Genomic DNA, 16,234 nt, shown 5'->3' with positions numbered 1-16,234 from the left:
TTAATGTACACGCACCAACTGAGGACACTGAAGAAGTTGTTAAAGACGGCTTTTATGAAGTACTAGATCAACTGTGGGATGATTTCTCCTAGTATGATACAAAATTAATCATAGGCGATTTTAATGCGAATATAGGGAAGGAGGAAGCATTCCGGCCTACAATTGGGAAAGAAAGTTTGCATAACATTTTGTATGATAATGGCAAAAGGGTGGTTAATTTTGCTGTTTCAAAAGACATGATTGTTGAGAGCACAAATTTCAAAAGGAAGGACATTCGTAAAGCAACTTGGGTCTCTCCGGATGGATACACCCGAAACCAAATTGATCATATTCTTGTAGATCGGAGATGGCACACTAGTATAGAAAATGTTAGGACTTTCAGGGGAACAGACTGCGATTCTGATAATTTTCTTGTAGTTCCCAAAGTTCACCAACGGCTATCTACAGCAACATCAAGGTGTCACAATGCAGAACTTGATAGGTTCGACACTGACAAGCTAAATGATGAAAACTTTAGAAGAAGGTACATGATTGAAATTTCAAATAGGTTTGATGCTCTCAGGACACACAAAGATCAAGACGAGGATGTAAATAAACAGTGGATCACTGTGAGGAATAATAACAAAGAGGCAGCGAAGGTCACAATAGGTACAGTTAAGAAGAACAGGAAGAAACCGTGGTTTGATGAGGAATGCAAGAAATTGGTAGAGGAAAGGAGAAAAGCGCGATTAGATTGGGATAGAATGGGAGACAGAAAACGAGAGGAGTTCTTGAACTTGAGAAGGGAAGTTGGTCGTAGGCTACGGGCGAAGAAGAGGGATTATTTGCACAATCAAATTACAAAAATGGAAACAAAAAGTAAAACAAAAAACATTAGGGAACTTTACCTAGACATAAATGGGTATAGGAAGGGCCTCAAGGCTAGGACAAATGCACTTCGAGGGGATGCTGGGGGAATACTGACAGATCCCAGTGCTATATTAAATAAATGGACGGCGTATTTTGAGCATCTATTAAATGTACGCCAGGAAGCAGGAAATGAGCAGGTGTACGAAATACATACAGCAGGACCCCAGATACCTGAGCCAACGTTAAAGGAAGTAAGAGATGCAATCAACAAATTGAAAAACCATAAAGCACCAGGATCAGATTGCATAACTGCAGAATTAGTTACAAATGGGGGACAGAAATTGGTGGAAGTAGTTCACAAAGTGATAACTAAAGTATGGAACTCAGAGATGATACCTGAAGAGTGGCAGGAGTCGATTCTGATCCCAATTTTTAAGAAAAGTGACAAAATGGATTGTAGTAATTATAGAGCGATATCGCTATTACCAGTATGTTCCAAAATTTTCTCGAATATTCTGCTAAGCAGGCTTACACCATATGCAGATGAAATTGTGGGGGATTACCAAGTCGGCTTTCGGAGGAACAGATCAACTATACACCAAATATTCACCCTGCGTCAAATTTTAGAAAAGAAATGGGAATGCAATAAACCAGTTCATAATCTTTTCATAGATTTTACAAAAGCATATGATTCAGTATTGCAGTAAAATTATACAGATATCTTTTGGAACTAGGAATACCAAAGAAGTATGTCAGACTTATAGAAGCGAGTTTGAAAAACACAAAAGGTAGAGTACGCGTGGGGAAACTGGAGTCAGAAGAATTTGTAATAAAGAACGGACGTAAGCACGGAGATGCTCTGTCTCCGCTACTTTTTAATTTAGTCCTAGAATATATTGTACGAATGGCAGCAGATAATTCAGAGGGTGTGGAGTTAAATAGAAATATTAAGATATTAGGGTATGCAGACGATCTAAACATCATTAGCGATAGCAAAGAATCTGTAACAGCAAATGCGAATGCGTTAAACAAGGCTAGTAAAGATATGGGTCTAAGGACAAGTGAAGACAAAACTAAATACCTGGTTACTACTAAAATGCTAACGGCAGTATATCAGGAAATGTTCAGAGTTGGAGACACGCAGTTTGAAAAAGTGAACACATTGAAGTATCTAGGTGTGGACATCACTTCGAGAAATGAGATTGAATCCGAACTGAAGAAGATATTACGGGCGGGAAATGCGTGCTACTTCTCACTGAATAGATTACTTTCATCACGGATATTGTCTAGGAATTTAATGATTAGAATATACAAAACTATTATTCTACCAGTTATGCTGTATGGGTGTGAGACTTGGTCTCTCACTGTACAAAATGAAAAGCCGTTTCCAGTATTCGAAAACAAAATTTTGAGGAAAATTTTCGGAGCAAAAAGGGATGACATTAGCGGAGAGTGGCGAAAACTGCATAACGAAGAGGTTCACGAACTCTATTCAAGCCCTGACATAATCAGTATTATTAAATCACGTAGGCTGCGATGGGCGGTTCACGTAGCTCGAATGGATGAGGGCAGGCCAGCGCGCAGATTACTGGTAGGGCACCTAGAGGGAAAACGTCCTGTGGGGAGATCGAGGCGTAGATGGGGGGACAATGTGAAGGCTGATTTGAGGAGCCTAGGTATTGAAAGTGAATGGAAGGAAATAGTCCAAGACAGGGACAGATGGCGAAAATACGTTGCTCCGGTAATGGACTCTCGAGTCCGGTATAACCAGTGAGAGAGAGAGAGAGAGAGAGAACATATTTAAGTGATTAACATTGCAAGATCACAGGTTAATGTAAGCGCGACATAAGCCATTGCAAATGTGAAATCTTGGTACACTAATAAACGGTGTAAATGCCAAAATGTTGAAGGTAAGCACACAAACGCGCACGCATTGTTTTGTACAGATGCCAGATATCAATTTGTGAAATGGAGTTTCATGCCTGTTGCCTTGGTCGGTCAGTACAGGGACGCTTAATGCTGGTTGTGGATGACGATGGTGTTGTCAGCCGATGATGTCCCATATGTGCTAGACTGAAGACAAATTAACTGATCGAGCTGGCCAAGGCAAGATGTCGACATATTGTAGAGGATGTTGGATTACAACAGCGGCGTGTGGGCGAGCGTTATCCTGCTGTAAAACACCTAATCACAAGGCTGACGTACAAATTTGCAGTCAGGGTGCGTGGGATAACCACGAGAGTCCTCCTGATATTATACGAAAATCCATCCCAGACCATAACTCCAGGTGTAGGTCCAGTATGTCTACTTACATTCTCGTGACCACCGCTGGCAGCAACCATGCACTGTAGCTACATTCCTGCCAAGTCTTTCTGCAGTATCACAGAAGGAACATCCAGCTTCTCGTAGCCCTCTTACACGACCTCATTTACCATCAGTGAGGTGTTGATAATGGCACCTTTGTCGAGTTAAAGGCATTCTTGACTAACATCTACTCACGACGTCCAGTCTCAAAGATGATTGACATTCACTCCCGTTACAGCGTGTGCAAACCCGATTTTCATTCTCATAGCGACGCTACTAATACCACTCTTATGCGACTAGCATGAAATTTGAATAGAAATCATCTTTCAGATATAGAAACACGCCTAGAAACTTTCATTTATGTTGCACAACTCATTCTTGATATTGTGATTTTTTCCGTCATTGTAGATCTAATTTATAAAACTTTTTCTTCGTATGATATGCTAAACATTGTCAATATGCTATCTTTTTCATAAAATGTCACTGGCGAAATGAAAAATGTCATTCAATTATTTTTGTTTGGCAGCTAAAGCGCTTGGATTACCTCCAAAGTTCCTACATTCTACGGCTCCAAAAAAAGGAGGGGGTGGCTTCCAGGTAAGTGACCTAGAATATATTTGTAGAATATTTTGCCATTTGTCCGAGTACTCGTTGCATAGAATATCTTTCAGACTTTCTGACTCGACTCGTTACGCCACAAAGTTCCAACAGTTAACACACCGTTTAGTATAGAACACATCTGGCCCTTTTTGACTACGTACATTACCATCAATAGATTGCTTAAATAATATAATACTAGCTTAATGAATTTCATAAAACTTCTCATCCCCTATTTCAGTCCGTTAGTGGGTGGGTTGAATCTCAACAAACATTCAAACACGTAATTTTTTCCATTTCTAACCAAGGAGTCAAATACCAGTTTTCATGAATGCAGCTTTAAACTGCCCTGGTAGTGATCTCATAATGATTGCTGTTGTTGTTGTGGTCTTCAGTCCTGAGACTGGTTTGATGCAGCTCTCCATGCTAATCTATCCTGAGCAAGCTCTTTCATCTTCTAGTACCTACTGCAACCTACATCCTTCTGAATCTGCTTAGTGTATTCATCTCTTGGTCTCCCTCTACATTTTTACCCTCCACGCTGCCCTGAGACGTTTGTATTCCTTTTTGCCTCCTTCATTTACTGCATTTTTATATTTTCTCGTTTCATCAATTAAATTCAATATTTCTTCTGTTACCCAAGGATTTCTTCTAGCCCTGGACTTTTTACCTACTTGATCCTCTCCTGCTTTCACTACTTCATATCTCAGAGCTACCCATTCGTCTTCTACTGTATTTCTTCCCCCCATTCCTGTCAATTGTTCCCTTACGCTCTCCCTGAAACGCTGTACAACCTCTGGTTTAGTCAGTTTATCCAAGTCCCATCTCCTTAAATTCCCACCTTTTTGCAATTTCTTCAGTTTTAATCTACAGTTCATAACCAATAGATTGTGGTCAGAGTCCACATCTGCCCCTGGAAATGTCTTACAATTTAAAACCTAGTTTCTAAATCTCTGTCTTACCATTATATAGTCTATATGATACCTAATAGTATCTCCAGGATTCTTCCATGTATACAACCTTCTTTTTAATGATTCTTGAACCAAGTGTTAGCTATGATTAAGTTATGCTCTGTGCATAATTCTAACAGACGGCTTCCTCTTTCATTTCTTAGCCCCAATCCATATTCATCTACTATGTTTCCTTCTCTCCCTTTTCCTACTATCGAAATTGCAGTCACCCATGACTATTAAATTTTCGTCTCCCTTCACTACCTGAATAATTTCTTTTATCTCATCATACATTTCTTCAATTTCTTCGTCATCTGCAGAGCTAGTTGGCATATAAACTTGTACAACTGTGGTAGGCATGGGCTTCGTATCTATCTTGGCCACTATAATACGTTCACTATGCTGTTTGTAGTAGCTTACCCGCACTCCTATTTTTTTATTCATTATTAAACCTACTCCAGCATTACCCCTATTTGATTTTGTATTTATAACCCTGTATTCACCTGACCAGAAGTCTTGTTCCTCCTGCCACCGATCTTTACTAATTCCCACTATACCTAACTTTAACCTATCCATTTCCCTTTCTAAATTTTCTAACCTACCTGCCCGATTAAGGGATCTGACATTCCACGCTCCGATCCGTAGAACGCCAGTTTTCTTTCACCTGATAACGACGTTCTCTTGAGTAGTCCCCGCCCGGTGATCCGAATGGTGGACTATTTTACCTCCTGAATATTTTACCCAAGAGGACGCCATCATAATTTAACCATACAGTAAAGCTGCATGCCCTCGGGAAAAATTACGGCTGTAGTTTCCCCTTGATTTCAGCCGTTCGCAGTACCACAACAGCAAGGCCGTTTTGGTTCATGTTACAAGGCCAGATCAGTCAATCATTCAGACTGTTGCCCCTGCAACTACTGAAAAGGCTATTGCCCCTCTTCAGGCACCATACGTTTGTCTGGCCTCTCAACAGACACCCTTCCGTTATGGTTGCACCTACGGTACAGCTATCTGTATCGTTGAGGCACGCAAGCCTCCCCACCAACGGCAAGGTCCATGGTTTTCAAAATTACTTTCACTCATAATTTTATCCCTGTACAGGTTGAATGTCCAAAAATGGTGAAGCACGTATTATTTTTGTTTCTGACTGAGACACCAAACATCAATTTTCGTAGTTCTAGCTCGAAAATTGCCTTCACAGTGGCACATTTGCAAAAAGACTTTCGCCCTGTATCCCCCCCTCTATCCCCATTAGTACTGGTATTTCGTAGAATCTAGTCCGTAGCTCTTAGTCTACTGGCTAGCGTTGCTGCCTCTGGATCACGGGGTCTTGGGCTCGATTCCCGGCCGGGTTGGGGATTTTGGCTGCCCTGGGGCTGGGTTTTTGTGTTGTCCTCATCATTTCATCATCGTGCGTGAATGTGGCGAGACTGGACTGTGTAAAGATTGGGGCTTTATACATGCGCTGATAACCGCGCATTTGGGCGCCCCACAAACCAAACATTATCTTCATCTCATCGTACAATCCTTTCTTAAACGGTGCCTACTGTAAACGGTGCCTACTGTATAAGATTCAAATCTCCTCCAAATTTCAAGTTTCTCTCATTAGCGGTTTGGATTGGGTGATGAGGAGTCAGCGAATCAGTAAGGCCCTATTTCACCCCATTAGAGTTTGAATTTCCAAAAATAATAAAACATATTGTTTTTATTTCTAACTGAAAAGCCAAATAGCGATTTCGTAGATTTTCTTTTAAAATTTTTTTATTTTATTTTTATAAAACATTTCATCTCGCGTTTCATCACCTCAGGGGCTCATTTTCCAAAGACAAGGAAATGGGCACTTTTTTTTATTTCTAACAGAGAAGCCAAATATAAATTTTCATAGATTCGGCTTTGCATATGCTTGCATAACGAAATATTTATGTGAAAAAAATGGTTCAAATGGCTCTGAGCACTATGCGACATAACTTCAAAGGTCATCAGTCGCCTAGAACTTAGAACTAATTAAACCTAACTAACCTAAGGACATCACACACATCCATGCCCGAGGCAGGATTCGAACCTGCGACCGTAGCGGTCGCTCGGTTCCAGACTGTAGCGCCTAGAACCTCACGGCCACTCCGGCCGGCCTTAATGTGAAAACTCTCATCCCCTTATTCATCCCCATAGGAGCAGAATTTAGAATAGCAGTGAAACTCGTATGTTTTAGTTCTAACACGGTATCCAGATTCAATTTTTCACAGATTTATCTTTAAAAATGTTTTAATAGCAAAATATTTTATAAAAGAATTTATCCTGTAATTCTCCCTCTCAGGGGTAGAATTTCCAAAAAACTCTAAACAGTTATTTTTTATTTGTAAATGAGAAGTCATGATGTAGGTTTAATAATTATTTATTTTTAAAAGGTATTTTCATCTACTATTTCACCCCCACAAGGGTTAAATTTCCAAAACTGCTGAAACACTTACTTCTTTATATCTGACCGAGGACAAAATAGCAATATTCGTAGGTCCAGCTTCAAAATTGCTTTACGAGCGACACGTTTCCAAAAAATCGTTCATCCCACATTTCACCCACTTGTGAGCGAAATTTCGGAATATTCCTTCTTAAACGAGGACTTGTAATCTCCTCCCTCCTTCCTTCTTCCATCTTTTGTCTACATTAAACAATGTCAAATCCAAGTAATTAATAGGCAAAGTCTTTTATGAAGATTTGAGAGGAGCGAAGATTACAATAAACTTTCAAGTTTACCTAGCTTGTCGTGTTGAGATAGCTGCAGTTCTTCTTGTCTGGGTGTCTGATTCTTGAAGCAGGTCCTCACGGTTGGTTTGAACTAAATAAATCTGAAGACTTTTGCTGCAGTATTTTTTCAGTAAACATATTCTCTCACATTTTAGTACATCATTTTGATTTTTCACATAAACAAAGCCGAAATTACTTCGTTCGCACAAAAATACAAAAATACGTCCGATCACAGCACAGGCAAGCTTACGACTCCCACACTCTGCGGAAATGACAATATTCCAAACGGTTTACAATTTTTCTCAACAAATTAATTTCTACTAGTTTCCGTTACATTACTAATTTCGATTATTATTTCAGAAATAAATCCAGAAACAAACATAGTAAACAGTGCAGGATTGCGTGACTGATAATCTAAATTTTAAGTGAGCCAGTAATTCGTAATTTCAAATGTTTCTAAAAAAATTAATAACTCTGTACAATCAGAGATAGTACTTATCGATTATAACAGCGAAACTAAAATGTTTAATAAAGCAATTCCCATAAATTTTAGCTTGAAATATAACATACTGTGCATAAAATTGTATGAAAGTTTTCAGAAAAGCAACTGAAATAATACTGACGTGACCAAAATATGAAAAAAAGATTGGTATCGACAACTACTGTTGAGGAAAAGTAATGCTAGAGGAGGATGTCCCGTTAAAGCCTGCAGTATAAGATCCAAACGCTATTAAAATTTCAAGTTTCTATTCTTAGCGGTTTGAGTTGGGCTGTGATGTGTCAGTTAGTACATTGCCTCCTATATAAACAGATAAGCTTATCGACCAAATATTTGTAACATCCTTAAAAGAAAGCACTGATCGCTTTGGGGCTCTGTAGAAGATTTAGTGATTGTAGCAGGCAGCCACTTGAAACTCTACCGCTGACGTGAGTCATGGTAGACATGAAATGCATTCAAAATTGCGAATACGAACTACCTCCAGCTGTCCATAGGACTGAGGACAGTGAAAATTTCTGCCGGATCGGGACTGCAACCCGGATTTCCCGCTTTACGCGAGTGGTCTGATCCCGATGGCTGGTCACGATGCCTCCCGCCTTTCATTGTGCTGGTTCTACACATGGTTTTGGCCTATTTTCAATTTTTTATCTTTACATTTTTGTTGAAACCTTACAACTTACTACGCAAAAGGGAAAGAAACAATGTCGGACTTAATCCTATATGATTTCTACCACTGAAAAAAGAAAAAAAGTCATTTCCAGTAGTGGCCTGCAACAGCTTTTCTTTATATTTGTTTAATTAAACAAAAAAAACAGAGACATAGATCCACAAGAATGAAATACCTCTCTAAAAATACACCTTAAATGGGACCATCATGAAAATACCAAGAAAACCAGTTAACTCGACATTCTGTTTTCTTTCCAAGTTTACCACAAGAAAAATAACAAGAATAAAACATACGAACAGAAAAGGAACTCCACACTTCATCCAAGGTCTTGACGATTAAATACCAGGACTACCTTGTTCAGAAAAAGCTCACGATAGTGTGACATCCTTTGCCACGTCCAGTGGGTCGTAACCATATACTGGTAAAAGGCACATGGGTTCGGGTCATACCTGCCCCACATACGTAATGAACATGTGAGCAGCGGAGAAAATAAGATATTTATTCCCACATATACTCGATAGCAGTTTACAACATGATGTACTACATGGAACAACTAACAGAAACGTACATCTAAGAGCAAATATTTCAGCACAGCTTTAAACTGCCATTGTACGGAACGTTTTTGCGCCACTGTACATTTGCGAAGACAAAACTTCAGAACAGATCGCTACAAATATAATGCCCGACATGCCACATAACAATATTGTTCTTCGTTCTGGCAAAGAAGCATGCATCGGGACGCAGTCGAATGTCTCTGGAGACTGCCTCTTCCCTCCTCCTGGCAAGAAAGGCCAATTGTCGGCGGAGTCAACTCCAATGTCTCTGTCAGCAGGCGACCAAACGACGACATAACATATTCGTTTCATGGCAACACTACGTCGGTCAATCTCGCTAAGGCCAATGCGAAATAGTAGAATTTGGTGGGGAGAAAGTTATGAACGATTTGGTACCACGAGGACGCCACTTCCATCAGAGAAATAGGTAGGCTTACATTGGACCAAACAACCTCCCAATTTGTCTGGCGATAGGGACTCAACAGAGGAAGCTCGATTTGGAAACGCCCAAAGACATAGCAGTATCTTGACAGAATGATGTGAATGGGAAAGGATATCAACCCCCAAATAATTGACATCAAGAAAAAATTCACGAATATGCCTTAATTTATTATGTATCCTATCAACGTCTGTTGGAGCGGCTAAACTCGCAGATCGGATACATGCAAAGAGGCGAGATGTAAGTGACTGGCGGACACGAAGGCACATCACAACAGTACATCAAAGAAACAATGTAGAAGCCTTGGTCCGACCATCAGAGAGGCCAAAACTTCCCATTCGCCTTAACCTCATAGCGCACCCGAAAAATGGAGTTTCGCCAGGTAAACATGCCCAATAATCGTTATAGCTTTTGGGACATCTTTGCAGATAGGGGAAAAATTTGGGCAACAAATTAGGCTTTGCTCAACACGTAAGTTTCCGAGGTCCGAAGCTTATGAAGTAACGAGAGGGAGCGCGCTTGTGTTCAAGGATATCTCCTTGAATCCTGTCAGTGACGCACTTCCAGTTTAACGTCGCCATCTTCATTGGACAACGATCAACTACAACGCCTAAGGATCTATGGCAGGCGACTATCAGTGCACATGGAATCTCAACCATGTCAAATCCCTGCTAATTGAGTAATCGATACTTCCGGTCGTTAATCTGTCCCGTAAGATGACAAAATGCATCCAAAGCGTCCTTGAGCACCGGTATGCCGTCATGAGCACGAAGAAGTACCATAACTTACCGGAATATTCGCAAATGATGATCCTTTATCCCAATATCGAACACCCATCCAATCGAGCAGCTATTGACCGCAGTAAGGGTTGCAGAAATAGCACGAATAACGGCATAGAAAGGGGACTCCCCTGCAGGACACCTCGACACACTTCTATGGGAGAGTAAGACGACCATGTGTATGGACTCCTGAATACCAGTAATTAGAGAGGTTATTACACTAACGTGTATCACTCTTTAACGTGAAACACGCTCATGTTACCCTCTGAGAGAGTTTCGAAGATTGAACGCGCGTGTGTGTAATGGCCTAAGATATCGGACTATAATTTTGAATTTGGTAAAATTAAGAGAAAATCCAAACGGACTTTAACCTTGGGACTTAATTAAAGTGGTATAATCATAAACGAATGAAGAAAATGAACGATCGCCTGCCCAATTATGCACATTATTCTGGAAATATATATTTAAGGAAATTTAAAATTGGTTACTGAAGTTACTTCCGTTGAGATTTACCTCTGAACAGCAAACAGGATACGAACTGACACGGTGTTCTCTGAACTGTGTGTAGTAGGCGTTACCAAAAACGCTCACACCAATAAATTATAGGAATAAATTTGCACCAAGCTCATACTAATGATAGCTACACGCAAGAGCATTACTTAATCAACTACTGAAATGTTACTGTATGAAGTGCAGAACTAAATTTGGACATGAGGGCTTTCGTCTTAAGTGACATGAACAAAATTAAGATGAATAATGCAGAAATACTCTGTTTAAGCTCCTCTACATATATCAGTTTCCCTTAGCAACAGTAACAGTACAATTTTTTCCTAATGTTGTTGTTGTGGTCTTCAGTCCTGAGACTGGTTTGATGCAGCTCTCCGTGGTAATCTATCCTGTGCAAGCTCCTTCATCTCCCAGTACCTAATGCAACCTACATCCTTCTGAATCTGCTTAGTGTATTCATCTCTTGGTCTCCCTGTACGATTTTTACCCTCCACGCTGCCCTCCAATGCTAAATTTGTGATCCCTGGATGCCTCAGGACATGTCCTACCAGCCGAGCCCTTCTTCTAGTCAAGTTGTGCCACAAACTTCTCTTCTCCCCAATCCTATTCAATACCTCCTCATTAGTTATGTGATCTACCCACCTAATCTTCAAAATTCTTCTGTAGCACCACATTTCGAAAGCTTCTATTCTCTTCTTGTCCAAACTGTTTATTGTCCATGTTTTACTTCTGTACATGGCTACGCTCCATACAAATACTTTCAGAAACGACTTCCTGACACTTAAATCTATAATCGATGTTAACAAATTTCTCTTCTTCAGAAACGCTTTCCTTGCCATTGCCAGTCTACATTTTATATCGTCTCTACTTCGACCATCATCAGTTATTTTGCTCCCCAAATAGCAAAACTCGTTTACTACTTTAAGTGTCTCATTTCCTAATCTAATTCTCTCAGCATCACCCGACTTAATTCATGTACGTTCCATTATCCTTGTTTTGCTTTTGTTGATGTTCATCTTATATCCTCCTTTCAAGACACTGTCCATTCCATTCAACTGACAGAATCACAATGTCATCAGCGAACATCAAAGTTTTTATTTCTTCTCCCTGGATTTTAATACCTACTCCAAATTTTTCTTTTGTTTCCTTTACTGCTTGCTCAATATACAGATTTTATATCATCAGGGAGAGGCTACAACCCTGTCTCACTCCCTTCCCAACAACTGCTTCCCTTTCATGCCCCTCGACTCTTATAATTGCCATCTGGTTTCTGTACAAATTGTAAATAACCTTTCGCTCTCTGTATTTTACCCCAGCCACCTTTAGAATTTGAAAGAGAGTATTCCAGTCAACATTGTCAAAAGCTTTCTCTAAGTCTACAAACGCTATAAATGAAGGTTTGCTTTTCCTTAATCTTTCTTCTAAGATAAGTCGTAAGGTCAGTATTGCCACACGTGTTCCAACATTTCTACAGAATCCAAAATTATCTTCCCCGAGGTCGGCTTCTATCAGTTTTTCCATTCGTCTATAAATCATTCGTGTTAGTATTTTGCATCTGTGACTTATTAAACTGATAGTTCGGTAATTTTCACATCTGTGAACACCTGCTTTCTTTTGGATTGGAATTTTTATATTCTTCTTGAAGTCTGAGGGTATTTCGCCTGTCTCGTACATCTTGCTCACCAGATAGAAGAGTTTTGCCAGGACTGGCTCTCCCAAGGCCATCAGTAGTTCTAATGGAATGTTGTCTACTCCCGGGGCCTTGTTTCGACTCAGGTCTTTCAGTGCTCTGTCAAACTCTTTACGCAGTATCGTATCTTCCATTTCATCTTCATCTACTTCCTCTTCCAATTCCATAATATTGTCCTCAAGTACATCGCCCTTGTATAGACCCTCTATATACTCCTTCCACCTTTCTGCTTTATCTTCTTTGCTTAGAATTGGGTTTCCATCTGAGCTCTTGATGTTCATACAAGTGGTTCTCTTATCTCCAAAGGTCTCTTTAATTTTCCTGTACGCAGTATCTATCTTACCCCTAGTGAGATAAGCCTCAACATCCTTACATTTGTCTTCTAGCCACCCCTGCTTAGCCATTTTGCACTTCCTGTCGATCTCATTTTTGAGACGTTTGTATTCCTTTTTGCCTGCTTCATTTACTGTATTTTTATATTTTCTCCTTTCATCAATTAAATTCAACATTTCTTCTGTCACCCAAGGATTTCTACTAGCCCTCGTGTTTTTACCTACTTGATCCTCTGCTGCCTTCACTACTTCATCCCTCAAAGCTACCCATTCGTCTTCTACTGTATTTCTTTCCCCCATTCCTGTCAATTGTTCCCTTATGCTTACCCTGAAACTCTGTACAACCTCTGGTTCTTTCAGTTTATCCAGGTCCCATCTCCTTAAATTCCCATCTTTTTGCAATTTCTTCAGTTTTAATCTACAGTTCATAACCAATAGATTGTGGTCAGAGTCCACATCTGCCCCTGGAAATGTTCTACAATTTAAAACCTGGTTCATAAATCTCTGTCTTACCATTATAGTCTATCTGATACCTGTTAGCATCTCCAGGATTCTTCCATGTATACAACCTTCTTTTATGATTCTTGAACCAAGTGTTAGCTATGATTAAGTTATGCTCTGTGCAAAATTCTAACAGACGGCTTCCTCTTTCATTTCTTAGCCCCAATCCATATTCACCTACTATGTTTCCTTCTCTCCCTTTTCCTACTGTCGAATTCCAGTCACCCATAACTATTAAATTTTCATCTCCCTTCACTACCTAAATAATTTCTTTTTTCTCATCATACATTTCTTCAATTTCTTTGTCATCTGCAGAGCTAGTTGGCATATAAACTTGTACAACTGTGGTAGGCATGGGCTTCGTGCCTATCTTGGCCACTATAATACGTTCACTATGCTGTTTGTAGTAGCTTACCCGCACTCCTATTTTTTTATTCATTATTAAACCTACTCCTGCATTACCCCTATTTGATTTTGTATTTATAACCCTGTATTCACCTGACCAGAAGTCTTTTTCCTCCTGCCACCGAACTTCACTAATTCCCACTATACCTAACTTTAACCTATCCATTTCCCTTTTTAAATTTTCTAACCTACCTGCCCGATTAAGGGATCTGAGATTCCACGCTCCGATCCGTAGAATGCCAGTTTTCTTTCTCCTGCTAACGACGTTCTCTTGAGTAGTCCCCCGAAGGGGGGACTATTTCACCTCCGGAATATTTTACCCAAGAGGACGCCATCATCATTTAACCATACAGTAAAGCTGCATGCCCTCGGGAAAAATTACGGCTGTAGTTTCCTCTTGCTTTCAGCCGTTCGCAGTACCACAACAGCAAGGCCGTTTTGGTTAATGTCACAAGGCCAGATCAGTCAATCATCCAGACTGTTGCCCCTGCAACTACTGAAAAGGCTGCTGCCCCTCTTCAGGAATCACATGTTTGTCTGGCCTCTCAACAGATACCCCTCCGTTGTGGTTGCACCTACGGACGGCTATCTGTATCGTTGAGGCAAGCAAGCCTTCCCACCAACGGCAAGGTCCATGGTTCATGGGGGGGAATTCATTTTCCTAATAGGTGGAGAATATGATGGGGACCCATACTCTAGTATAGTTTCACTAGTCAACACTCTTAGATTATTTCAGTAGAAAAGACTAATTCAAAAAGCTAATCATTCACTTTACTTGGAGTAGTTCATAATTTGCAAGACAATGAAATATAACACTGGGCTCAATTAACTTCAAAAAAGGATAGTAATCAAAACCACTCTATTTTTGAAAATGAGCAATACTTATTTGTTTAGAGCAGGTATTCTAGACAATAATATTTACACAATCTTGCACTGTAATCGAACATAACTTTATTTTGTAATAAACAAAGAACACTTTAGCAAAAACCTATCCAACTTCACTTTTGTGGTTTTAGCTTTAACTTTTACTATTCCTTTTACATTAGACAAAAATATTACTTTTTAACATTTGAATGCAAGAATTGTTCATTCAAATCAGGATATTCAGTTTTAGTAGCTCTTAGGTAAGGACCCTGCGTAATTTCGTGATCAGGATAGAAAATATGGTTCCGGACACGAATTCATGTTTTTGTGATTTGTTATTAGAACAACACGCAAGTTAACTGGTCCATGTCCATATACATTACTGAATGTATGAGGCTAGTGAAGCAGTGGCGAAGATTGGTGGCAAGCGACATGGCAGTTTTCAACATATTACAGCCATTCTTTTAAGCCGAGAATACCAAATAATAGCCAGATCCACATCGAGACAAGTCCTGTGTAAAGCAGCTTCCAATTGCCTCTCTTACCACCTTCAAAGTGTACCGTGCTACGGCTAACCACATACTGCGTGCCGTTCACACAAAAGGGGCCGCTCAGTTCGACCGCCAAAACCACCTTTTGCATCGCGCCATTCCACTTCCGTTGCGGGGGGACTTCCCTACAGCTTCTACATGTTACAAATACAAGTTCCCTAAGCATGAACCAGCTTTCAACAAACATTTTCTTTTTTTGAACGTACACATATAATAATAATTTATCATTTTAACATATCCTTCTGCTGTTTTTGTACATTACAAAACTCTAATTTTCTTGTCACAGATCAAGGACATTAAATAACACAGAATATACACTTCATAACTGCAGATACACTGTTACATAATATAAACCTACTTCTAATCGATATAAGTGTTAGAAGGTGAACATCCATCGTGCGGCATCATTAGAACTAACTGTCGCAATAAAAAATCATGACTAACTCGGTTAAACGAGTGATTAAAATCAAAAAAAGGAAAGCTCCCGACACAGTAACAGTAGAACCTACCGAGATAAGATCACGACATGCAGCAACGGGAGTCAGGAGAGTATGAACCCAGAGATTCTTTTATAACGCGTGACAATCTAAGCAAGCAAAACCGACGTGATCCACGGACAGGGGTCCCGTCTTTTTTTACGGGAATTAAAACAGTTTTTCAGACCATATAGGAGGGGCCGGATGTATACCCGTTGCACCACTTCTTTGGCCATAGATGTTATTGTATCCTTTATCAGAGGCCAAAACCGAACATGAAATTGTTTGGGAAGCCAATCCAGAACCTGTGATTTGTTGATAGGAAAGAGAACTACGATGTCAGACACCTCATCACGGTAAAAGCTGCCAAAAACTGCTCATTAAGAGCTGGCGTAACAATACTGTGAAGGAGGGTTGTAAAATCAGCAGACAGTATACCGTCTGATATCACTCGAGCGTAAAGATCCGAAAAATACCGTAACAGTTCACCCATGGCATCAGGTTGTGATGCCCACACATGGTCATCTG

The 16,234-nt window shown here is 40.0% G+C and overlaps 1 protein-coding gene across 1 annotated transcript in view; it reads left to right on the top strand.

Annotated features, from left to right (window-relative positions):
* Positions 1–16,234, top strand: part of LOC126354901 (uncharacterized) — a 365,410-nt gene that overhangs the window by 230,545 nt on the left and 118,631 nt on the right. The window contains exon 12 of the mRNA XM_050004967.1: positions 3,680–3,750. Within this exon, the coding sequence (XP_049860924.1) occupies positions 3,680–3,750 (71 nt within the window). The remainder of the gene's footprint in view (positions 1–3,679; positions 3,751–16,234) is intronic.

Source organism: Schistocerca gregaria, chromosome 3 (assembly GCF_023897955.1).
Source record: "Schistocerca gregaria isolate iqSchGreg1 chromosome 3, iqSchGreg1.2, whole genome shotgun sequence".
Lineage (NCBI taxonomy): Eukaryota > Metazoa > Arthropoda > Insecta > Orthoptera > Acrididae > Schistocerca > Schistocerca gregaria.
Note: the sequence above shows the minus strand (reverse complement) of the source record. Positions and strands in the feature narration are given on the sequence as shown.